Source organism: Capsaspora owczarzaki (genome assembly GCF_000151315.2).
Source record: "Capsaspora owczarzaki ATCC 30864 unplaced genomic scaffold supercont2.9, whole genome shotgun sequence".
Lineage (NCBI taxonomy): Eukaryota > Filasterea > Ministeriida > Capsasporidae > Capsaspora > Capsaspora owczarzaki.
In genome coordinates, this window is record NW_011887300.1 from 465,318 (window position 1) to 489,454 (window position 24,137).

Here is a 24,137-nt window from a genome sequence, read left to right on the forward strand (position 1 = left end):
ATGTAGGGCTCATTCACAACAGTGATCGGACCCACCAAAGTCCAACAAACAGCATAAAAACCATTGCTCAAAAGCAGCAACAAACAAGAAATCATCATTAACAGGTATATAACAAAAAGAAAGTATCAAAGCAAAAGCACACACAAACTCAAAAGGTAGAGTAAGCAACCTCCAAGGGCCAACTCGCAAACTCAAAAGACACAGCAACAAACGAAAACAGCGCGAAAACCAAAATCAAAAAAACAAATCACTCATTGTCAGCCGGAATAAAGAAGGACTGGGTGGTGGTGGAATGCGCTCCGTTGTGAGCACGCAAGAGACCAATGTAGTTGTCGAGCCGCACGAGCTTGCGAGAATCGTCAAACAAGCCGGCGGTCGTGTAGTAGCAGAAGCGGTTGGCGTCGTGGTGCCACGCCATCTCCTTGCAGTGCGTGATCGAAGCAGGCATGTCGAAAATGTTGTCGTAGCAAGCAATCGCGGTCGAAGGAGCGCCAGGCACCGCCTCATCCCAGGTCAGGATGGACATGTCGGAGGGTGCGATAGGTTTGGTCAGGGCAAACTCGACCTCAACGCCAGCTGGACTCGATTCAGGGTCTCGCACACCAAAGCCAATCACAAGCAACTGATCTGCCTCCCAGCAGCTCGCCGTGGCGTTCTCTGCAAACACGGGCGGCGTCAAGTCAATCAGGGCCGTCGCGGTCGTGGGTACAGTCGAGTAGCCGGCGCGGTTGGTTGCAACGACGCTCGCGCGGTACACACCGGAGTGCGCGAGGGGCTTGTTGGTGATTTGGACAAAGTTCAGAGTGGCAGGGATGGTGCCGTTCTCGAGCATCACCCAGTCAGCTCCGCGTTGCTCCTCGAATGCGAACGAGTAGGTGGCAAGGCCAGAGTGCAGGTCGGAAAAGTCCTCAATCTCGAGCAGAACGGACGAGTTGGCAGCAAGATACTCGACGGCGCCACGAAGATAGTCGTAAATAACCACGCTGCCCACGGTTGGAGTGATGGCAGTGATTTGGACACCATCGCTGTGCGCCACCGTGATGGCTGCGACGTTGTTGACAGCCTCCAGCGTCACAAAGTACTTGAGTCCGTCAGCGCCAGAGGTCAGGTTGAAGGACGCGCTGGTCGCCAGACCCACCGACGTCATGGGCATCACGTTCAAAAGTCCCTTGCCCGTGCCGATCGCCCAGCGGTACTCGAGAATGCCCGACTCTGGATCGTCAAAGCCGTCCCAGTTGGCCGAAATCTCGTTGGTGGGTTGGTAGACGGCATCTTCCGTGGTGCTGAGACCGTCCCTCAGCTGACCCAGCGCGGGCGGCGTGAGGTCCACGAGCAGCTTCTGCGACGTCATCTTGGCGCGGATACCAGCGCCATTGATGGCCACCAGCGTAATGTAAATCTCCTGTCCGTGAAGCAACTCCAAGGCCGAGTTGGTCGCGTTGGTGGCCTCGCCTTCGACCTCGAGATACTCTTGGATTTGCGTGCCGCCGGGCCGCGTGCCGATGGCCCACTGGAAGCGGTCAATGCCAGATTGCATGTCACGCCAGTTCGACCATGTGACAATGATTTGCGTCGGATCACGCTGCGCACAAACAGTCGGAGTGCACAGGGCATGGCGCTCGGGGTCAAACGGCAGCAACGCGCCAACGTCGGGTGCAGACGCGTCGGGCACCAGGCCGTCGGAAACAACAACGCTGCTGCTGGTGCCAACAGCATTGAGCACGTACACCGAAACGTACAGCTTGCCAGCCAGCGGCGTGGGCGAGACGAACGTGGCATTGACTTGCAGGCCGACCGAGGTGAATTCCAGGACGTCGTCAGCACCAGGAGTGGTTCCGATCGCCCAGAAGTACTCGGCCAGCGGAGCGTACATCCCTTCGAATCCCCACCACATTGCAGAAACAGTGTATGGATCGCTGCTGTAGTCGGCGTCCTCCGGGCCCAAGCCGTCCACGACAACACCGGCCATTGGCGGCTGGTTGTCCACCATGACGCCGTCCGAGGCACGCTCCAAAAACAAGCCAGACTCGGTGTAGCAGCGAATTGTCACATAGTAGTGGTGACCCACCAAGAGTGACTTGCCGTGCGCCGCCAGATCGAACGTGACATTGGTTTGCTGGCCAACAGGAGTAAAGTCCTGCACATTGTTCAAGTAGGGAAGTGTGCCGACAGCCAGCTCGTAGCGGTTGGGCAGCTGCGGGGAAGTGTCAAAGGCTTGGCTCCAGGATGCCGAGATGGAGCTCGAGCTCGACTGGTAGTCCAAGTCCTTGTCAGGCACAAGACCATCAAGCACGCGATAGCCACGCTGCAGCACAGCACGAGGCGCAGAGTCCAACACCTTGACGCCATTCGAGTTGGCCAGGTAGCACGTGCCGTCGTTGGCAATCGCTCGCACTTGGAAGAGGTACTCTTGCCCTTCAATCATCTTGAAAGAGTCGCCGCAAACTTGCGTTGGGAAGGCCTTAAAGTTGGGATTGTGCACAGTGCCAACCGCAACACCGCTTCGCGTTGCCATGTCGGCAGTAACCGCGTGCAGGAATTGGGTGCACAAGACATCTCCGTCGGACAGACCCGAGCGTGACTTGATGGAGAATTCGAAACGAACAAACTTGCTGCAGATGGTCGAGTGCGAGCTGCACCAGTTGGAAAAGTCAAAGTTGCCAGAGAAGGTGTCGTTGTACGGTTGGTAGGTAATGTCCGAGCCAACCACAAACCCGTCAAGGACTTGCACGCTGCCAGTCAGGTTGACTGTGTTGTTGGAGGCACACACGACATCGGCATACGGCAACAGGCGCGAGTCTTGCAGCGAGCGAGAGTACGTCGGTTGGGCACACCACAGCGACGCGCCATTTCGCGCAGTCACTGCAACAGAATACGGCGTCGTCGTGGCATCAAAACCGACAGGCAAAGTGACAACGGTCGTCATCAGGGTGACGGTCGCGTTGGGAGTGGGCGTGACATCCTGCGACACGAGGTTCGAACCAAGCAACGCAGAGCCCACCAGCACACGGTATGTCGCAATATCAGACTCCTCGTCAACAAAGGCATCCCATGTCACGCGGATAGTCGTCGATGACAGCACTTGGTGCTCCACCCAGCCGCCAGCGGGCGACGACCAGTCCACCACAAACGCCGGGGAGCTCACCAGCGCCGAGCCGACACCCGCGCCGTTGACGCCTTCAGCGACAATGTGGTACTTTTCACCAAGCTGCAAGGCGAGTTGTGAGACCATGCCACCAGGGTAGGTGCCGGTCATCTCAATGTCCATAATGTCGCGGCCGCGATGGCCCTTGTGCTGGAGAATGTTGACTGCCGTGTAGTTGACGGGGCGAACGTGCCAAGTGTACTCAAACAAACCAGACTCGCCATCGGTAAAGCCAGACAGAGTCGTCTTGACGAGCGCGGAGGAAATCTGGTAGGTTGATGGGACATTCGGGAAGATGGGATCCAGGGCGACAAGGCCATTCGTCGGCGGAGTGGCATCCACGCGAACACCGTCCGAGATGCCAGTCACATACAAGCCAGCGCCATTGTACGCGCGGACTCGAGCAAAGTAGCGCACGCCGTGCGCCAACGAGACTTCTGGATCCAGCGCCGATTCTTCCAAAAACACAGTCTCCCAGCCGCGCGTGTTGCACTCTGCGCCCGAGCCTTCGCTCTCCACGCACCAGTCAAAGCGGGCAATGCCAGAATGGGCGTCATGGAAGCCGTACCAATGCGCTCCAATCATGTCTGTCTGCGACTGGAAGACCAAGTCGAGATGCGAAAAGCCGTCAAACACGCGACCGGTCGAGGGACGCGAGCCATCCACGCGAATGCCGTTAGACGTGCCGACAGAGCAGAGCCCGGCCATATTGCAGGCGCGAAGCGTCACAAAGTACTTGCGACCGTCGGTCAGTGACAGTCCGCTGCGCGATGCGACAGTGCTGGTTCCCACTGGGGTGAAGAGCATGACATCCTCGTGGTTTGGCTTGGTGCCGACAGCCCACTCAAACACCTTGATGCCAGACTCGGGATCGACAAAATTGAGCCACTGGCCAGCAATGCTTGTGCGGTTGGTGGAATAGTCGTCGTCCTCTTGGCGGATGCTGGCGATGGAGGCGACATCCAGGACCTGGCCGATGGAAGGCGGCGTGCTGTCCACCGTGATGGGCAACGACGATGCAAACGAGTGGAGTCCGGCACCATTTTCAGCGCGCACCACAATGTAGTAAACGTGTGCTTGCTGGATGGCGTTGGCCAGGTTGGTTTGCGTCGCCGAAGACATGGAAGGCACACGAACAAACGGCCGAACGTTGGCGAGACCAGGGACGGTACCAATGCCCCAGGAGTACGAGTCAATGCCCGACTCGAGATCGACAAAGCCAGCCCAATCCACCGTGATGGCGTTAATGTCGGTATGGTACTGGTTGGCCACAATGCGCGCCACCGTGACCTTGCCCACCACGGGCGGTGACGGGTCCAGAATGATGCCATCCGAGAATGCAGTGGCACTCAGACCCACCAAGTCGGTGCCGCGAACGGTGATAAAGTAGCGCACGCCCGCTTGCGGCGCAACTTGGAAGCCGTGCGTTGCCGACTCGGCCGCTGCCACCGCCTTGAGCGCAGTGCCGACGTGTCTAAACTCAAACACATCAATGCCGCCTGGGGACGAGCCAATCGCCCATTCGTAGTACGCAATGCCTGTGAGGTGGACGAGCTCTGACTCCTCCAGATCAACGAAAGGCTGCCAGCTGCCGTACATTTCAGAGATGGAGACCTGATAGTCCTTGTCGTTGGCCAGCGAGTTGCACAGGAGCGAGCCGTCACAAATGTGCGCGGGAACGGGCGGGGTTAGATCCACCGTGATGCCGTTCGAGCAGCCGTACGTGAAGGGCGCCTCAATGCTGCCGACGCGGCCGCGGAAGCAGACATAGTAGCGCACGCCCTGCAGCAGATGCAGACCGATGGCGGTCACGACACGAGGCAAGTCCACATTGTTGGATGACGGGACAATGGCGTCGTTCGGCAGTAACGGAGCAGTCGAGTTGGCCACAAATGTGCTGTTGATGACCGACTTGGCGACGTTTTGCGCAGAGGCAATCTTGGACAGCTCCATGCGGTTGCGGAACTCGATCAGCGAAGCATTCGCCGTTTCAGTGCGAAGATCAAACCAGCCGACCGGAACAAAGTTCTCGCCAAGCGGAATGTCGGGCGTCAGGAGAGGCGTGTCCGAGTTGATCACGCTGAGCGAGAATTGCCAGCGAACGCCGCCGTTCAGGACGCGGCCAGTCATCGGATCGGCCTCCAAGAATGAGTTGTGAGTGGCCGGATTGGCATTCAGCCCACCCACGCCGAGCAGCAGGCTGCTGTTGGCGTGCAAAAAGTGCGGCTTGGACATGTACAGAGGGTACTGCTCCCACATGAGCAGCGGCTGCGCGCCATCTACCATCAGCGCAAACTGCGCGCGCGCAAACTCCGAGGCCGCCAGCGCGTTCGATGCAAGCTCAAACCGGTTGACAGTGTGCAGATTGTTGAGCGCAGAGTTGCCAGTGTACTCGAAGCTCGAGGCGCGGCGCATGTCGCGGTCGAAAATGTAATAGTGCGTGCGAAGCGGGGCGTCCGACAGCCAGGTCGTGTTGCGCAATGCGCAAGGGAGCTGCACGCCGTCGTAACCAGCCACTGCAGATGTAAATCCGGTGGTCGCCAGCTCTGCCAGCCCACCAATACCAGCAAAGTAGTTGACGTTCTCAATGTCGTCGGTTCCCGTGTGCATTTGCTCAGGCAGAGCCGTGCTGGTGGCCGCAGCAGCACTGGCATGGTGCGTCAAGATTCCACGCACTGTTTGCTGGCCAAAGGTCGGATCCATGACCTTGAGACGAGCCAGCATGCGATCCTGGTATCCAAGAACAACATCTCGCACCAAGCGCGTGCAGACCAGCCGCGAGTCGTAGTAGTCGAGGAACGCCGTGGCCAGGTACATAAAGTAGTTGCTCATGACGTCCACGAGGTCGATGCGGCGTTGAGCAGACATTGTCACGCCCTGCAGCAAGCCGGCGAGCGCGTCCGCCTTGAAGGCCGGACTGTCTGAACTGAGCACAATCAGCTGCACAAACTGGTCCAAACTCGCCATGTTGGTGAGAATACCATAGACTGCGCTGGCTTCCGTCTGCGTGAGAGCAAAGTACTGCGACGACGCCAAGTTGCCATAGGTCGCGGGGTTCAGCCAGTGAGCGTACGTGAACAGCTCCAAGCCGGATGCGACTGGCAACTCGTTAATTTGGAGATAGGGAACCGCCGTGCTCATGTTGGACGAGATGGTCGGGATGACGGAAGCCCTGCCGAGCTGGTACCACAGAAGGTCGTTCAAAGAGGCCTCGATTCCACCGCCAATAATGTTCAGCTTGGCAGTGTAGTCGCTCGTGGCAAGCATGTCGGTCGTCAGCACGCGGGCCAAGGTAGGCAGCCAGTAGGACAGCTGTGTTGCAACAAGATACTTGAGTGCTTCGACCTCCTTGTACGTTGCCGTGCGGTAAAGGTAGAGGAGACGAAGGTAGGCGGCGTTCAGTACGACAACGCCATCGGATGTGTCGTTCCGCCCGCCTGACAAGGCCGAATCAAACTCTTGGCGGACGTAGCGCACATAATCGAGCTGCGTGCGTTTCGAGTCGAAGGTGGCCGCAAGGCGCTCTTCCACCTGCTTGTAGACGTACGGCCCAACCTCAGCAACGATCGGCTGTGCCAGCCCTGCAGTCCAGTTTTGCGCGTTGGTCAAGTTGAACAGGTACACGTAGTTGTGGCGCACGGGCGCAACATCCTCGACTGCCAGGTTGTTAATCCAGTTGGCAAACGACAGGGGCATGTCGACACGCGGCAAAGGAATGATTGGCTGGAAGCGCTGCACGTCCTCAAACACAATCGTGTTGTCCAGAGGGACACCGGCAGTACCGATTGACCACTCGTACGTGTAGCGCATGATTGTGTCAGGGAAGCCGTCGAACGAGGCAGCGAGGGAGGAATCAGACGACGTGTAGTCACGATCCGCCAGAACAAAGCTCGAGTTGCTGGTGACTGACGAGGCAGATGCCAGATCAACATCCAGAATGTTGATGCGGCGAGACTGAGCAAACATTGTGCCGTCAACGGGCACCGCGGGAACGGTCCGATCAGTGCGCAGCCCCACGCGGTTCCACGCACGAAGCGTAATGAACATGGGTGTAGTAAAGGCCACAGGGAGCTCCATCAGCCGATGCACAGTGTTGCTGACCTGGTACGGCTCGGACACGTTGAAAAACTCTGTCACGAATGCGGTTGGCGACGGCAGCGTGCCGATGGCCCACGCATACTGCAGGACATCCGACTCGTAATCTTCAAACTCGTCGAATTCGATGTTAAACTGCACCGTCGTGCGAGTGGGGAACTCGAGAGTTGCAGAGAGTCCACCCGTGGGGACAGGCGGGCTGTCGTCGATGCGGTACAAATCCGTCGAGCTAATCACGCAGGTTGCGGCCTTGTCGCACACTTGCACGTACACCCTGAACTCGTCGCCAGCAGAGAAGCTGAGCAGGCCGTTTTCTCCTCGAGCGATGGCACCGGTTGCAACGTAATCGGTCGGGTTGGGCGGATCAAACAGCGTCACACCAGCAATGCCCGCGTACTCGGCCTCGGGGGCCTCGTCATGCGACACAACAATCGACCACAGGTAGTGCGAAAAGGTGTCATCGGAAGAAAAGTCCGTCCAGGTTGCCGTCACGGAAGTGGTCGACAGCTGGAAGCCAAAGATTCCGCCAAAAGAAACGTTGGCCTGGCGCTCATCGAACGTGTTGGTCTCGACTGAAATCACAGCAGGTGTGGGGGAGGATGGCAAGATGCGCACACCATCCGAGAAGGCGGTTGCAAACAACCCCTTTTCGTTGAATCCGCGAACAGACACATAGTAAACAACTCCTGGTGCAAGGACGTAGCCAGCTCCGAGCGCATTCAGCAAGTACCATGTCTGGCACTTGCGGTTGCCGTGGACGTCAAAGCCACACGGCAGCGAGCCGCCAGCAAACGCCAGGATATCCTCGGCGCCCGCACTCGTGCCAATGGCCACCTCGTACAGCGCAATGCCAGTGTGCGGATCATTGAAGCCATCCCACACGGCAAACAGGCCAGGCGCTCCATTGTGCGCGTCAATGTCAATGTGCGACTCGGGGCCAAGCGTTTCAACAACGGTGCCGGCGTAGGGCGGGCTGCGATCCACCAGGAAGGGCGTGGCAGCGCTCGAGGTGGAGAACAGGCCAGCATGCGACCACGCGCGGACCGTCAACCAGTAGCTGTGGCCGTCGAGAAGCTTGGCGAGCGGCTCGCTGTCGATCTGCAAATTGCAGTTAATGTTGTGCGTGTTGTTCGTGCAGGTCACCCAGTCGTAGAGTCGATAGTTTTCAACAGGAGACCGAATGAAGGGCTTGATGTCTTCATTCTCCATGTACGAGCCAATGGCCCAGTCAAAGTGGTCGACGCCAGAGACAATGTCAATCATGCCGTTCCAGGACACGAGGATCTGACCGCTGCCGCCCTGTGCCACCTGCACAATACCCTCTGTGGGAGGGCTGATCACGACAATGTACTCTTCGGCGGAGGTGCCCGTGATTTCACGACCCGACATGGTCACGGCAACCACGTTAATGACAAACTCCTCGCCGTCCTCGAGCTGGATACCAGGCTGGATTTGAAGCGTCAGGCTGTTCTCAAGCACGCCGTCATTCCAAAAGATGCGGTTGCCCACCTCGGTGTGCTCGGCCGCAGTGCCCAAGCCCACGCGATAAAAGGCAACGCCAGCGCCCTCGTCCAAAAAGTTCCACTCGAGCTCGACACGCAGCTTGCTGGCTCCGTCGGCGAGGCGGACGTACTGGCGACCGTCTGTGCCGCGGTAGGAATTGGAGACTTTGATGGCGTCAAAGTGCGCTTGGGCATCGTGATCAACGTCAATACCGTCCGAGCACACGGCCACCGTGCTGTCGGCGGCGTTGTACGCACGCACAGCAAAGTGAAAGCGGCGGTTGTAACGCAAGGTCTGATTGGCCGACGCGCCAAACTGCCGCTCTCCCATCGTGGCAAGGAGCTGCGAAGTATTGTGACGCACACCGGCGGCATCCAAGTAGCCTTGCTGCAGATCGACCGAAGCGCGACGCGCGCCATAGTCAAACTTTTCTGTCGTGTCCTTGAGAAGAGGGTCGCTGGTGGTCTGGAACGGCTGGATGACACACATGACCGCTGGACAGGCGCCCTTCACGGCACGCGCTGGCACCTTGTCACCATGGACGTGCACGGCGTGAGCGTCCGTCACGACCAGCTGCTCGGCGCTTGTCGGGCATAGCACATTGCAGGCGTCTGGGTCGCCAGAAACGGGGGAGCAAGGCGTTCCCAATGCGTACTCGTAGTGGTGAATGCCAGACTCGTGGTCAAAGAACGAGTCCCAGTAGGCAAAGAGCTCCAGGCTGTTCTGGTGGTCAATGTCGTTGATCAGGCCTGCGCGCTCCACGTCGGCCACAAACCCGGGCTCGGGCGGAGTCAAATCCATGGTGACCTGGGCGCTGCGGGTCGTGAACAGTCCAGCACGGTCTGTCACCATCATGCGGAACTCGTACGAAGAAAGCTGGTACGCATGGAACTGCTCGCGCTGCAGCGTGATTTGCATGGAGGTGAGCGCAGCCGTTTGCAGCCGGTAGAACTGCTTGTCGCGTTCCGTTGGCGAGGAGGTGACGGGATCCTTGAAACCATCCTCAAACACGTCGGGTCGCGCTTGGCCAGTGATGCGACTCGGCAAGTCGGACTGAAGCTTCAGCGGCAGGTACAATCCTGCAGGCATCTCTTGACAGGTGCCCGTCGGATACGTTCGGCAGAGCTTCCAGTCGACGGACGGCCAAGTGCCAAGACCAACGCCCGACTGGGTGTCGACAACCCAGAAGAACACGTTCATGTTCATCAGATTGGATTGATACACTTTCGAGTTATGCGTGCGACCGCATGCATCGCCGGTGCCCACAATCAACTGCGACACGCTTGGCGGGTCGAGATCCACGAGCACTGTGCGGCGGGCCCATGCACTGACATGCCCAAACATGTTGTAGGCGCGCACGTAAAAGTGATACCAAAAGCCACTCTTGAAGCGGGTCCCGGACTGGGACTCGAGAACGGCTTCGGTGGATGTCACAAGGCCATTCGACACGCCGACAAAGATGGTGGAACCAGCAGTGACTCGCACCTTGATGGTGGGATCGCTTGAAGGCGTGTTCGGATCCATCGATGCGGCAGGCGCATTCAAGCCGGTTGTAGTGAACCTGAATTCGTACGAGAAGATGGCCAGCCGCTGCGGTGAAGCGAGATCGGTGTCCAGAATGGATTGGTCCAGGTAGCCGGGATCGGGAGTAATCAAGTTGGCGCCAGGCCGATCGTACTGATCGTTCATGTTGTCCAAATCGGTATTATTGAAGGACAGGCTGCGAAGGATGTCCTGATCAGGCTCCATAAAAACGTGATTCCAGCGGAATCGGAAGCTCTTGTCGTGTGTTTGGTACCACTTTTCATTGCCAGTTGGTTTGTAGACGTGGGCAGGATGATACGACGCATTGCTGGATGTGTAACTGGGATCGACAAACATGTTCTTGAGCTCCAGGTCACGATCGACGAGGTTGATCTGGGCATAGTGGTCCCAGACAACGCTCGGATCGGGAATGTATGCCCGATTCGGTAGATTGTTGGTTTCCGACGTAGCTCGGCATCTGTCCTCAGCATTGCCAATGTTCCACGGCTTGGGCAGCTGCGGGAGTGCTCCAGCATCCAAGCACTCGGCCACGGTGGCGCTGGGAGCAGTGAGGTCGTAGGACAGCATCCACAACGCCGAGCGGCCGTCACCAGCCGCATTGGCGACACGGACCTTGACAGTATACACGTTGTTGTTGACCGGAAGTGTATTGCTCGGAAAGGTGACAGAGATGCTAGCAGGATTGGACGAGGTAATATTGCCGCTCGTTTGAATCAGCGGATTGGACCAGTCTTTGCCCTTGAAAACGGCAGCACTCCAGGTTCTGATTGAGGACTGCATCTCAGAGAACGCCGAGGGCCTAAACTTGAACTGGGGCCACGCCGGGCTTCCAGTCTGCGTCACACAAGCAGCCAAGGCAGGGTTGGTAGCGCGGGACTGGCCTTTGAGCGGGCCGGTAAAGCTGCACGAGCCAGCAATCCAACGCGGGCTGGTGTTTGCCTGGTCAAACACATCCGCGGGGGAGGCCAGAACAGGGCGAGTGGGGTCGAACATGATGATAAACTTGGAAGAGCGTTCGGTGCGTTGATTGCTCAGGACAAAATTGTTGGTAAATCGATAGTTGATGGTGAGCTTGGTGCATTCATTGACAACGCCGTCCGCAGGGCGGGCGCTTGAGAAGATGCGACAGCTTGCCGGCGGATTGAACTTGATGTTGTTTGTAGCACCCGCAGTGATTTCGTACCAAATGCTGCTGCGGTATGTGTTGTACGGAGGGGCGAAATTGATGTCGCCTGCAAAGGAATTACTGCAGCTCAAACCGCAAGACGAACTGGAGAGAGGGCGCATTTCCTGTGATGCCCAGTCGAGATACTTCAGGAAGCCATTGACAGAGCCACTAGTTTCGGGGGGATAATTCGTCGCAGGTACCCAATCCTTGACCAGCCAAGCGTTGGTCAATCCGGCTGCGTTCGTTCCGGCGCTCAGAGGAACGAGGACGAGGTCTTGATCGGCGGGGTTGGGCGCACCCTCGTAGTTGAACTCAAACCGAATGTACATGCCGAGTTTGTTGCGGGATTGAGCGTTGTAATGATAATCATACTGCAACTGCCCTCCACCCGTGGTATCTTTCACCCACTTGTAAGGATCTGGCATCAGAGGGTTGACAATGCCCTCAAATGTTCGCACTTCCGGATTGAGCGAGGACTGCAGCGAGCGGTACACGGGGACTCCGCTCTGAGGGCTGTTGGTGTTCTCCACAAGGGTCTGCGTCAGATAAAACACGGGAACAGCAGTGTCGCACCGCAGACCATTCCAAATGTTTGCAATGGAACCGTCGCTAATGCCGAACGTGGCAGGGTACCCGTAGGCAGTCTTTGTACACGTGCATAGATTGGCTTGATCCAAGCTTGGGTTGCCATGATAACAACCAGAGTTGAGTGCACTCCACGCAGAGAGAGTAGGGTCATCTTGACCCGGCCATTGGAAGTACCACTGGTGGTTGCTGCCAGACATGGAATTATGGTCGACAAAACCGCCAAGTTGCAGTCCCAAACTGTTGAACTCGAAGGTCGGAGGGCGACACTGACGAGAACGACGCGTGCTGGAATACAGGAATGAGCAGTAATCCGTCGTCGAGGATTCGCAAAACTTTGAAAACTTGGTAAACACGGTTTGACTCGGCGGCTTTGTCAATCCAAAGTAGCAATCAGAGAGCTCATTGTTCACTCCCGATTGACAGTGACGGCTGAATGGGATGTAGTTGGTTGACGATAACGGGCTGCAATAGCATGTACCGCCGAAAGATGTCGTCAACGGGGAATTGAACCTGGGAAAGTTTGGCACAGCTAGCTGGAAATGGATATCGATGCCCGAGCCTGGGCCAGCGTCGGTGGTGTACAGCGAAGATTGCGCACAGTGTCCGGTTGGATAATTCCTGTTCAAGTCCGGCTCGCTCCAGCCTGGAATTGTGTAGCGCGTGTCGCAACTGCACGTTTCGGAGCACGAAGAGCCCCATTTGTTAAAGTCGCAAACGAGAGAGTCGACGCATGTGCGGAAGCGGTAGATACGATCCTCCTTGTCATTGTTGTGATAGCTAAAATGCGCCGTCATCACGGAACCGGGCTGGTCTCCGTATCGCGCTTCAAAAGCGATCGTGTCGTCCCAGTTGTTCAGATTGCCACGGTCTCGACACGAGCTGATTCTCTGGGCCGTGTTAGAACCAACCCGGCAAAAGTAGTGTTGTGTGACGCGATCCTCTTTGTCGTTGTCGTGAACCGACTGTCAAACGATGGGGCAAAAAGTTTGTCTTGTCAGCTTTCATTCCTTCTTCTGCTTGTTCAAACACGGGTGGCACGGCGCTACTTACATGCCAGCCGGTAATGGCGGCGCCAGGGTTGCCCGAGCTGGCACCGACGTCAAAGTTGATGGGAGTGTCATAGTTGTTGAGGTAGCCAGACCACTGGCAGCCTGCCCAGTTGGTGTACTGCACACCGTTGCACACAAACCAGAACAGGCGATCCTCCTTGTTGTTCGAGTTCTCAGCATACCATCCGGTGATTGCTTGTCTACTTGGGCACGTGTACTCCACTGGCTGTTCTCGCAACAAAACACACGCACACTCAGCGGGTAAGCGAAGAACGCCAATAATGGCAAAAACAAACAACAAAAACACCCAAAAGTTCGTACCGTGTCCCAGTTGTTCACCCATCCTGGGCCCCAGTAGCCTCGGCTCTGCCACCAGCTGATCACGGCGCCTTTGACACCGCCATCCGCGAAATTTTGACCATGAACCTGGATCACAGGGGTCAAAGACGACCAAAGGGTTAGTAGAGCCAAATTTCAATCAATGATTCACCCATTCAACCAAGCATTCAGCCATGTTTCCTCTTCCCTTTCCTGCTCCCTCTCTTCCTCCTCCTCCTCCTCCCCTTCTACTTTCACCACAACCGTGCACAATTCAACGACAAGCACGAGACACCTCGTTCCCCAAAAACATGCACACCAAAGCCAAAAAGCGATCCTTCCTTCCTTCTTTCGATAGTGATGTTTTTCTTGTCCTTTTTTTTTTTTTTTTTTTTTTTTTTTTTTTTTTTTTTTTGTCATTAATGGATTTTAATTGCTTTTTCCCGCTTCAAGCACAATAGAACGCACGTCTGTTCCACCAACCACCCGCCACCAGCCACTCTCCAAGTATGCATAAGTATCACCAACTGGCTCGAATGCACAAGCAAAGGCGGGTGAGGGGGGCGATGAGCAATGACAGAAATGAGGAAAGGCGTGGGTTTGACCGAAAAGAAAGAAAGAAAAAAAAAAAAAAAAAAAAAACACTGCTATTGGATTGGAATCCTTTTTGCTTTCAATCCCGCAGAGTTGGACGTTTCTATGCGCAAACTCGCCCAACATGCACTGCACACAAAAGAGCAATAAAAAAGCACTGGGGAATGGCTCCTCATCACTTGTCGCAGTGGGAGCGGAGGGGGGGCGGCGGTTTGAGACAGAGACTCCGCCCCTCTGCAATGGGCAGATTCGACCAGCGCGAGGTTGCTCAAACACCGCTCAGCCCTGACCACTCTCCCAGCTGCCTGAGTTGGACAAACATCGTCGTTGTGAATGCTGCAGGGTCGGCGACAACACTTCCCCCCCCCCCCCTAGCTCAAAACACACGAGAAGCCCTGCTATTGAGGTTTTTCATTATTCTTTTGCTTTTTGTGAGTTGCGATCAATCAATCGCGGGAAAAGCACACTCAACTGGATCGATGGCGACAATGGCAAGGACGGCGAGGAAGCCGAGAAGGGCGACGGCGAGCGTGCTGCTGGTTGCAGAGCGACGAAGGACGTGCTTGGAAGGGAATCCAATGCCGCATCCCATTGCTGCTGGTGCTAGTGCTGCAACTGGTGCTGTAGCCCCACGAAGGGCGGGAGGCCAGCGGTGACCACCACTGCGGTCCCTCTCCATCTTGCACTGGGAAGGAGAGGAGGAGGAGGAGGGGTGGCTGTGGGTGAGACGAGAAGAGGGAGAGAAGAAAAGCAGAAGAACAAGGGAAAAAAAAAAAAAAAAAAGCAAAGATAGAGAAAAAGAAGAGAAATGAAGCTGAAACGGCACCAAAAAGGGTCGGACATGAGCATTGAATAGCAAGAGAGAATATTGGAATACGAAAAGGGAGAAAAAAAAAGGGGGGGGGAAGGAAATGACAAAGGTGAAACGAAATGAGCGGTGGAGGTTGTAATTTGACAATTTAGCAATGCAAAGTGAACCAGAAGCAAAGCGAAGCAACAACGCTGTGTCTCAGATCGAAAGAAACATTGTGAGGGTCGAATGTTGCACTCGGCAGGCAAGCTGGATAAAAGATATCACGCTGTTCTCGAACGGATCAAACGAAGCGACCGAGCCCATGTCAACTTCAAGTCGCACGAGCCTGCAAGCATTGTCCAATAGCAACATGATTCTTGACCATCGAGTTCCGTGAATGTCTGTCATTGTCTGACTCACGGGGAACAGGACAGTGAATCCCATGGCTGCGTTTTGTTGGCCAATTTGTAGTTGGTTGAGCAAGGGCGGGATTTTGAAGCAATGCATGACTGCAGTGCATCAAAGAAGCTTGTACATGAATGTATGTGGCCTTTGTATTGAAAGATCGTGGTGTGACCGTTGGATTTGAAACAAAGTAGAGCATTTTGCTGAAATAAATAAACGGGGTCTGGGAGGAGCCTGGCCATCTACCGACCAGCATTCCCTCGCCCAGTGGCATCCTGCGAGTAAGAAGATGGTCGTGATTGTCGGTGACTCATCCACCGCCGGCCGAGGAGCAGTGCTGCAACGGACGATTTTTCGCGATCAGAGGATAGGGTTGATGTGTCTCGCGTCGTGCTCCGAGAAGCACCCGCGCTGGTGTCGTCGATAAGCATGCCACTGCTCGAGCTCGTGGGATCTCGCAATGCAGTGGGATCTCGCAACGCAGAGCCTCCTGCTGCTAGCGTCTGCATTTCAACGACTTGCGACGGCCGGCTCATCTCCATGGATGGAGAGCGCACCGCCGCCTCTTCTTCGTCCAGTAGGTGCGTTGTTACGTGCCGGTGTTGCCGCCGCCGCCGGTACCATCGGTTGAGCCAGCCAATGGAGCGGCCTCGCCCGTCGCCGCCAGCAGCAGCAGCGGCCGCAGCAGCCGCAGCAGCCCGCACAGCCGTCGGAATGGTGTTTCGAGTCAAGTAGAATAGCACGCCAAACGCAAACGCCGCGAGCAGTGCGCCACCCATGACGATGGCGAAGAGCGACGCAGCGGAAATTGGCAGGTCGAGCGGGAATTCTGGCTCGGGCGTCTCTGAATAGGACTCTGTTGGCGACTCGTCCGACGGAAACAGCGACTCGTCGGTCGGTGTGAGTGACTCGATGATTGTCGTCAGCGACATCCAGTCTGTGGAGGTCTCCAAAGCGCTCAAGGTGGGGGCAGCGGTAGAAATCTCGACCGTTTCAGTCGTTGTGGCAGCAATGCTTCCGTCTCCAATGGAAGATGCCATCGTCTCTTGGACCAGTGTGCTATCTGTACTCGCGAAATCCATCACCGAGGAGCCATCGAGGATGGACGTGACGGCGCTCGTCAGCAGCGAGGAGCTCCATTCCGCGAACGAGCTGGGTGAAGCCGAGTCCGGCAACGACGAGGTCGACTCGGACGATGACGCCGCCATCAGCGTGGCTATGACACTACTTTTTTGCTTTGTGCAAGACTCTCGAGACGCGGTGGGGCTGTTGGGACGTTGGCCGTGGGCTTTGGGTTTGGCTTCGGTTGTGCACAAACTCCAATGGTTGTTCCTGCAATCGAGCAAAAGGTTGGAAGACTGAGATATTGGATGAACACTATTGGAATATCAGAAGCATGTCCTACGCAATAAAGTGCAGTTGCGAGATTGTAGATCTACAGTAGGGGCTATCAGAATTGACTGAATAAGGATTGATTCACTGGCCGCTACTGTACTCACCGAAGTGCTGATACTGTGCCCAGAAATCCACTCATTCGATTGTGACGAAAACAGTGGAACATCATTGAAATCGAGGACCAGTCTTTTGGGTTGTTCTTTGAGTTTGCATTGAGCCTTTTTTGAAAGATGAGTGCTGGAAAGCCATTGGAGCACAGCGGATGGCACTTCACAATGCTGACCTCGAAAGAAGCCGAAGAGTACGAAACCCATGGAATGGAGATGAGAGGCAGGGGCAGCTCGAGCCGAGTGAGGGGAGGATGGCTGCGTTTTGCATTGGGGTTTTGCATTTGAGCGCGGCTCTGAACTCGCTCAGCCATCAGATGTGACGCCATCAACTGACAAGCAACACACACTACTGCTATGGCTTGAATCCGCCGTTATTAGGGCCGAGGCGTACCTGCGGATTCCGCTGCCAGAGATGGTCTTTGGCAAGAACACTTTGGTCGCCGAGCACAGCGCGTCCAAGTTTGCATTCTACTTTAACGCAATCGACGCACTGGATCGAGTGGACAAGACGACCGACTCGGTCAAGGTTAGCTATGCGAAGGAATGGGCGGCGACACGGTAAGAATACACACAAGCAGGAACGAAAGCCACGGATTCTCAGATTTCTGATTTCTGAGAAAATTCTGGCTCAAAATCTCTTTGACATTCGTTCTCATCTTGAATCTGCTTGCAGGACGCATTCGGCAGGCATCAACGACGTTATCAAGCCGTTTGACTGGACATTCTCGTCCGATTACACGGGCACGCTGATCAACCCGGACACGGTCACCATCACCGAGATTGACGAGGAGATTGACATGGAAAAGTTGATGCAACGCGACGCCATCCTGCACTACAGCGACGTGTTGCTGTACGAAGATGAGCTGGCTGACAATGGCTGCTCAATCATGAACGTTAAGATTGTACGTTTCTGAGCCAAAGACTGCAAATCAACCATCCCATACACCGACCCGACCGCTCACGCTCTGTGTATTTATTTGCATCTCCCAAATAGCGCGTGATGCCGGGATCCTTCTTCATTCTGCTGCGATTCTTTTTGCGCGTGGACGGCGTGTTTGTGCGCGTCAATGACACGCGCATTTTCCACGAATTCTCAACCAATTACATTTTGCGCGAGTTCACGTCTCGCGAGCAAAAGTTTTCAGTTCTGAACGAGGTATGGTCTGTTTAGAAAAAGCTGACGGTGGTCTCTGCTCGGCGAATCCCCGACCTCATGCTCTTTTGTTGGTGGTTTGCTGTGTTTTTGTTTTGCGCCTGCTGCAGCGCTGCGCACCCGGTACCATCCACGATCTCGAGTTCTACTCCAAGCCGCAGACCCTTCATCGTCTCCTCGACATGACCGCGGGCAAGCGAGAAAAGATTGCCTTCAACAAGCCTTAACGCGGGATGACGACTTTTGTTTTTGTATTCTTGAGAAGTACAACAACATTGACACACACAACACTCATGGAGCAACTATTCAAGAGAAATAGCACTAGTTACACAACGTTTCCGTGTCAAGCGTCGTGACAAAGCCAACATGCGCGACTTTCAAGATGCCCTCGATGGCAGTGAGGATGCCGCTCAGCGAGATGCTGAGGACAAGGGCAAATACCACAAAGGATTTGCGTCCCTTGTTGTCAAACCACGGCTTGAGCACCTTCTTGGAAAGCACGGACGCCATCAGCGTGAAGGCGCTCAAAAACAATGCATAGTCGTACACGAGCGTGTTGAGAATGACAAACTGAATGACCGTCGATGCCGCCGTAAAGACGACGAGCAGGTTGGAGATGGCAGTTGTGACAGACTGTTGCAGGCACGAATGCATTGAGTCAAGGGCCGTACGACGACGACAACAACAAAAAAACCAAAAAACAAAACAAAAAAAAAAAAACAAGCTGCGGCAAACAAACTCACCGGATCGGGCGTCTGGACGGCCATGTTCAACAACAGCGGACCAATAACCATTGCGCCGCCGACACCAACCATTCCTCCTGCAAGCCCGCCTCCGAATGAGAGCAAGGGATAGACGATCGTGTTGCGGCGGTTGAAGACAAAGTCGGTCGGCTCAAACTGGTGCCCGCAGCGCTGCTTGAGCTCGAAGGCGTCGCGAAGACGGCGGCCATACCACAGCGTGACGAGGATGGCAATGGGCAGCGGCAGGAATGCCACAATCCAGAACTCAGCCGAGCACTTTGACACAAAGCGTTTGATTGTGGAGCATGCCAACACAATCAGCCACATGGCAATCATGCCAAGGATTTGGGTCGTTGGGAATCGCAGCTCCTGATCGAGCTGACGCTGGTACAGGACCTGGTCCTTGCTCGGCAGCTCTGCCTCGGACGGAACCGGCTGGGAGAGTTGGATACGGCCGGCGTCCTCAGAGTCGCTGAGATCCGAATCATCCATGTTCACTGACAGCTGCTCTGCGGAAGTGTCTGTGGAGGCAACCAGCGACTCCTTGTCTTGGTGCTTGTGGTGGCGTTTGTTCAGCTTCTGGAGAGGAGCAGCAGCAGGAGCAGAAGCAGCAACGTTTGCGCTCGTGCCGCCATTGGCAAGCGCGCGACGCTGCTGAGACTCCTTTTTGTACATGGTGATGCCCTTCTTCATGGTTTTGGTGGTCGTATATACGAGAATGACCAGCAGCGCGAGGATAATCATCCACCCTGGCAGCAGCACGTTGAGGAAGACGCCCAGCGTTGTTCCGGCCAAGCAGACCGGTTGCAGCAAGAACGAGACGTCATAGTCAATCACAGGCCGCCCGTTCGGTCGCTTTGCGCGAATTTCAAAGAGCAGCGACATGATTGCTGCAGCGGTGATCATTGTGCTCGAAATTGGCACTGCCTGGTCTGCCTTGAACTGAGCATGCAAAAACGGAGAAGGTGAGTTTTTTTGTCATAGTTCTCGTGAAATAACGTGTTGGCAAAGTTGCTCAGATCAACCTTGTAAAGAAAGCTCCGCTCCAGCCACTCACTCGCCCACTCAAACCACTGGACATGATGCAGAGAGTGAGTTTGGCAGTGGGATGAATCATTTGCGATTTAGACGCTGTTGAAGTGCAGTCAGGATGCAATCTGGTGTGACTGTGTTCCAATGGAAACTGGGGAACGGTGGGAACGGGCGGTGGGAAAAGCGGCAAAGACCGATGCTCGGCTGACCTATCAATCCATCCATCATTCACCGACTCGTTCTATCACCCTTCCATCGACTTACATGAGTAATGATCATCAGGAGCGGGACAAAGAGACCGCCGCCACCGACACCGCCGATGACTGCGAGACTCGAGCCAAAGAAGCACAGGAAGCAGAGCAGGAAGTCGAGGAAGGCGAACGGACTGAAGATGGACTTGTGCGTGCAGACGCCGACGCCGGCGCCGTAGTCGCGGTCCTGGCAGAACAGCTGCGGCTCAAAGTTGCACTCGTGCTCAGTGCCGTTCAGGAAGCACGCCTCGCCCGGATCACCCGTGCTGTCGGCAATGCTCGGCGCGTTGTCGGCACTCGAAGAAGTAGCGGCGAGCGGTGCTGTATTGTCGGCCAGCAGCCGCGGCCGCAGCCACTCGTGCTGGCCCGCCACCACGTCGCCAGCGGCATCGTGGATGGTCTGCACAACTCCCGCAGGCCCCAGAGCAGCGGCATCGGCAGCAGGATGCGCTCCGTTCGACGAGAGCGCGGCGACCCGCAGTGGCCCCATCGCAGTCACGACCGACAACGTGGTGAGCATCGCCATCAGCATGGTCGCCATCCCGCCATACTTGCTGAGCATCATGCTGATGCTGCTAATGTTGGTGATGCTACGACGACGACGCGCGTTGCTGTGGGTTGTCAATGGCTGGTCGCCTGCTGTTGGTCGCCGTCGAAAGCGATGACTCGGTTTGTCGCCTCGCGTCATTCAGATTTGTGCTGACCCGCTCAAAATTCAATGCAAGGAACAAGCGGAGCAAACAAGAAAGAATAGAAGGGGAAAAAAGGGACTGCAAAAGTACACAATGGAACAAACTCAGAGACAATGGATGAGAAAATGGCTGAAAAAGTACTCTCTCACTTGATCATGCATAGAGCGTTGATGCGTTGATCCAGCAGTCATTTGGATCTCGGTTTCCCATCCATCCATGATCATCTGCTAGATCTCCAGCCTTTGGTCAAGCCATCCATCCAGCCAGACTTCAATCTTATCCATCTTTACGGTTGTGAATTTCTTCTCACGCAACTCCCCTCTCCTTCTCTCGACTCTACTTGCACTTATTGTTCCCCCAATCCTTCCACACTATTCCCATATTGTCAATATGCTCCCAATTCGAAAATCAGTCGTGATTCAGCTGATCAAATCCGACCCAAAGATCAGCTTTTCTCCGAAAACCGCTCATTCTCTTTCAGTCATGAGCTCTGCTGCAACCACCCGACCACCTCAAGCTCAAGCTCAAGCTCAAGCTCAAACCCCAGCTCAAGCTCAGCGACCCGCCGTCCCCGTCCGCGAGTACTTTCTGGGCGGAATGGCGAGCCTGATGGCCTGCCTCTTCTCCAACCCGTTCGAGGTCGTCAAGACGCGATTGCAGCTGCAGGGCGAGCTGCTGGCACGAGGCAACTACGTCAAGGCGTACAACAATGCAGGACACGCATTCATCACCATTGCGCGCCAGGAGGGCCTCCGAGCCCTGCAGCGCGGATTGTCCCCCGCGCTCGCGTACCAGCTCTTCATGAACGGCACGCGCCTGGGCGTATTCGACCCAATCCGGCGAAACCTCATTGCGCTGACGCATGAGCCCACCTCGCAGCGCCAGCTCATTGCGTTCAACGTGGCGTCCGGCGCAATCTCGGGCGCGATCGGCGCAAGTATCGGATCGCCCTTCTTTCTGATCAAGTCGCGCATTCAAGCCCAAACCTCGGCCAAGGGCGTTGCGTTCGGACACCAGCACAATTACAAGGGTGTAGTGGATGCATTCCGGCAAATATACGCCCAGGAAGGCCTGCTGGGCTTCTTCCGAGGGGTCAATGGCGCCGTTCCGCGCGTCATGGTCGGCTCTGCCGTCCAGCTCTCCTCGTACGACTTTATCAAGCGCCTGGTCATGCGGGAGACGGGCTGGGACAACTCGTTCCCAACCCATTTGCTGAGCAGCTTTGGCGCCGGCTTTGTTGTCACCGTTTTCATGAATCCCTTCGACGTCGTGTCCACCCGCCTGTACAACCAGCAGGTCGTCGACGGCAAGGGCGCCATGTACAATGGCTTGATTGACTGCTTCCGCAAGGTGCGTGCTTCCGAAGGCGTGCGAGGGTTTTACAAGGGCTTTTCCGCGCACTACTTCCGGTTGGCGCCGCACACTGTTCTTACGTTTATCTTTTGGGAGCAACTCAAAAAGCTGTCGGCACAGTTGGATTCTCGTCGTCATCATTGAAGAAAGCATCAAATTTGACTTTGTGCGAGCGCTAAGTGTTTTTTCTTTGATTTTTTTTGTACAATACGACAGCCGGTTTTTTCGTTGTTGATTAGCACCACAGACCACAGCACGAGAGAGAGAGATGCGATCGATATCTTCGATACATGGTTCCAAAAAAAAAAGAAACGGCTACTTGTCTGCCGACCAGTGCACAGAGTGCAGAATGTGTTTGCGGGAAGTTACGAGATCAGTGTCAGCGTCAAAGACACATCGGACCATCATGCTCAGATCGACGCTGCGCTCGTCTCGAAGGCATTGCGACACTGATGCAAGGAGCAGTTGCACGCTTGGATTGAGGGCAGAGACCTTGTCGGACTCGCATCTCTCGAACAGAGGGTTGAGCATGGCCACTTCATCTGCCAGAATGCGTTGCGTCGTGACAGGAAGCGGCCAGGCCTTGTTTGGTGGAACCGTCACCACGACGTCTACGCCTGCTGCAGAGATGGATTGGTCGCGCGCGTGCAACACGAGCGGATGAAACCACCAACAAATCCCCAGTGTGTGCGCATCCGAGCGCACATTGCAGCAGTTGGTACACAATGCAGCAAGGTTGGTCAGGGTTGAAGGGGTGCCACAAGCCTCGCACCCGCGGTAGGTGAGGGAACGCATCCAGGGCAGTATTTCATGGGAATCTTGCGAGGTGGAGTTGGCGCTGAGCGCTGGCATTGGGCTGGCATTCCGGATGAGTGGTAAAATAAATGTAATCAAGGCATTGCGAACAAGTACACGGCCACTGGCTTTCTGCTCGAGCAGCTCTGCAAAAGTGTGTACTCTGTGGCTTGCACGCGCAATGAGAGTGGTGCGGAAGCGTTCGACCTCTGGCGTTCGTGTTTTGGCGACCACCGCCAGCTCTGTCGTTTGAATCGAGTTGACAGCCTGCTCGTCGTCCACCGACGGAAAGAGCAGAAGGCGTGATAACGGACTGGTGTGCAGCGTTAGTTTCGAGCCACTGGTATCCTTTCGGCACATGAGGTGCGTCAGCTCCAATACTGGCGCTGCTTCGATGGAGGAGGTCGCCGCACAGCCCTGCAACAGCTTGACCCAGTCATGAGTTTGTCGACCCCACACGCACACCATTGTCGCACAGTCTGCGCGATCGCTCAGGGAAAGTGCTACTCGACCCGCGCGTGTGTTGGTCGAGCCATAAGTATACGCGTCTGAGGGCTTGGAAGCTTGTTCACAGTGCATTGCAAGTAGAAGCCCTCGAAAGTTCAGGACTTGGCCATCGCGAAGCAGATTGCTGGGAATGAACTGCAAATCGGGACGGAAGGAGGCTGGAGTTTGCGGGACTGTGTTTGCAGCCAGAGCGGACGATGCGGGATTTGAAAAGAAGGACGGATGTCTTGTGCGAGCCCATTGAGCTAGTCGAAGCATGTGCGCGGTGTCAATCAGAGTCGGGGCGTGTGAATCACTTGAAGTTGAGGAATTGCCGGAGAGATGTTTTGGGAGCTGGACGCAGCTTCCCAGTCGTGTCATGATCGACTTGAAGGAGGTACTCGCAGAAGCAGTGCCGTTATATTGCGTGGGGCTCACATGCGAAATGTGAATTAAATCGCCAACGGCTAGAACGCTGGCCCATGCTGTTCGCTGCCGCCAAATCGTCACACGAAAGTAGTCTCGTGTATGGTCGCCGAGTACGATGGATACCAGGTGAAAGAACGATGGTGGTGCGGCTGCTGGCTCTTCATCACCTGCTGCAGCAACTTTTGCATCCGAAGAGAGAGGAGCTGCGACAGTGCTGGAGGCGGGTTGTTTGCGGGCCGCGAATTCTTGAACCGGATTGATTTGAACGACAACACCGCAGATGCTGGACAATGGCGCCGAGCTGGTCTCGTTTGACGGAACGGGTTGTTGTTGAGCTAACGTCCCCAGGGTAATAGCAGTGAGGCGCGCATCGGCCACAGAGTCTGTCTTCAACCGCTGGGCCGCAAAAACCCCAAGCGGAACAAAGGGCGAGTACGGATCCTGCGGCTCCTGTTTGTGCTTGCCCTGCCACTTTGACGCTGATTTCTTGAGCGG

The 24,137-nt window shown here is 55.7% G+C and overlaps 5 protein-coding genes across 5 annotated transcripts; 2 read left to right on the forward strand and 3 right to left on the reverse strand.

The window, feature by feature from the left end:
* Positions 1 to 74: 74 nt before the first annotated feature.
* Positions 75 to 14,788, reverse strand: CAOG_05533 (hypothetical protein). The gene is made up of 4 exons (XM_004346156.2): positions 14,478 to 14,788; positions 13,415 to 13,519; positions 13,095 to 13,319; positions 75 to 13,006 (listed from the first exon to the last, which is right to left on the reverse strand). Exons 1-4 carry the CDS (start codon positions 14,682 to 14,684, stop codon positions 248 to 250), a joined length of 13,296 nt encoding a protein of 4,431 aa, XP_004346206.2. The 5' UTR covers positions 14,685 to 14,788; the 3' UTR covers positions 75 to 247.
* Positions 14,789 to 14,936: 148 nt separating this feature from the next.
* On the reverse strand, positions 14,937 to 16,552 carry CAOG_05534 (hypothetical protein). Its single transcript, XM_004346157.2, has one exon. It carries the CDS (start codon positions 16,409 to 16,411, stop codon positions 15,446 to 15,448), a length of 966 nt encoding a protein of 321 aa, XP_004346207.1. The 5' UTR covers positions 16,412 to 16,552; the 3' UTR covers positions 14,937 to 15,445.
* A 321-nt stretch (positions 16,553 to 16,873) lies between these two features.
* On the forward strand, positions 16,874 to 18,088 carry CAOG_05535 (hypothetical protein; the record flags this gene model as incomplete). Its single annotated transcript, XM_004346158.2, has 5 exons — positions 16,874 to 16,899; positions 17,087 to 17,266; positions 17,382 to 17,610; positions 17,703 to 17,864; positions 17,972 to 18,088. The coding sequence occupies 5 exons, from the start codon at positions 16,874 to 16,876 to the stop codon at positions 18,086 to 18,088; spliced, it is 714 nt and encodes a 237-aa protein (XP_004346208.2).
* Position 18,089: 1 nt separating this feature from the next.
* On the reverse strand, positions 18,090 to 20,639 carry CAOG_05536 (hypothetical protein). The gene is made up of 3 exons (XM_004346159.2): positions 19,901 to 20,639; positions 18,605 to 19,546; positions 18,090 to 18,494 (listed from the first exon to the last, which is right to left on the reverse strand). The coding sequence occupies exons 1-3, from the start codon at positions 20,573 to 20,575 to the stop codon at positions 18,183 to 18,185; spliced, it is 1,929 nt and encodes a 642-aa protein (XP_004346209.1). The 5' UTR covers positions 20,576 to 20,639; the 3' UTR covers positions 18,090 to 18,182.
* Positions 20,640 to 21,000: 361 nt separating this feature from the next.
* Positions 21,001 to 22,152, forward strand: CAOG_05537 (solute carrier family 25 member 34). The gene has a single exon (XM_004346160.2). It carries the CDS (start codon positions 21,063 to 21,065, stop codon positions 22,074 to 22,076), a length of 1,014 nt encoding a protein of 337 aa, XP_004346210.1. The 5' UTR covers positions 21,001 to 21,062; the 3' UTR covers positions 22,077 to 22,152.
* Positions 22,153 to 24,137: the final 1,985 nt, after the last annotated feature.

Coding starts and splice junctions, on each gene's coding strand:
- CAOG_05537 (XM_004346160.2), top strand. CDS start 21,063: ATGAGCTCTGCTGCAACCACCCGACCACCTCAAGCTCAAGCTCAAGCT.
- CAOG_05533 (XM_004346156.2), bottom strand. CDS start 14,684: ATGGAGAGGGACCGCAGTGGTGGTCACCGCTGGCCTCCCGCCCTTCGT. Junction 13,320..13,414: donor GGGTGAACAACTGGGACACG/GTACGAACTTTT, acceptor TTGCGAGAACAG/CCAGTGGAGTACACGTGCCC. Junction 13,007..13,094: donor CCGCCATTACCGGCTGGCAT/GTAAGTAGCGCC, acceptor ATCGTTTGACAG/TCGGTTCACGACAACGACAA.
- CAOG_05534 (XM_004346157.2), bottom strand. CDS start 16,411: ATGGCGGCGTCATCGTCCGAGTCGACCTCGTCGTTGCCGGACTCGGCT.
- CAOG_05536 (XM_004346159.2), bottom strand. CDS start 20,575: ATGACGCGAGGCGACAAACCGAGTCATCGCTTTCGACGGCGACCAACA. Junction 19,547..19,900: donor TCCTGATGATCATTACTCAT/GTAAGTCGATGG, acceptor TTGCATGCTCAG/TTCAAGGCAGACCAGGCAGT. Junction 18,495..18,604: donor CCGTCCAGACGCCCGATCCG/GTGAGTTTGTTT, acceptor TGCCTGCAACAG/TCTGTCACAACTGCCATCTC.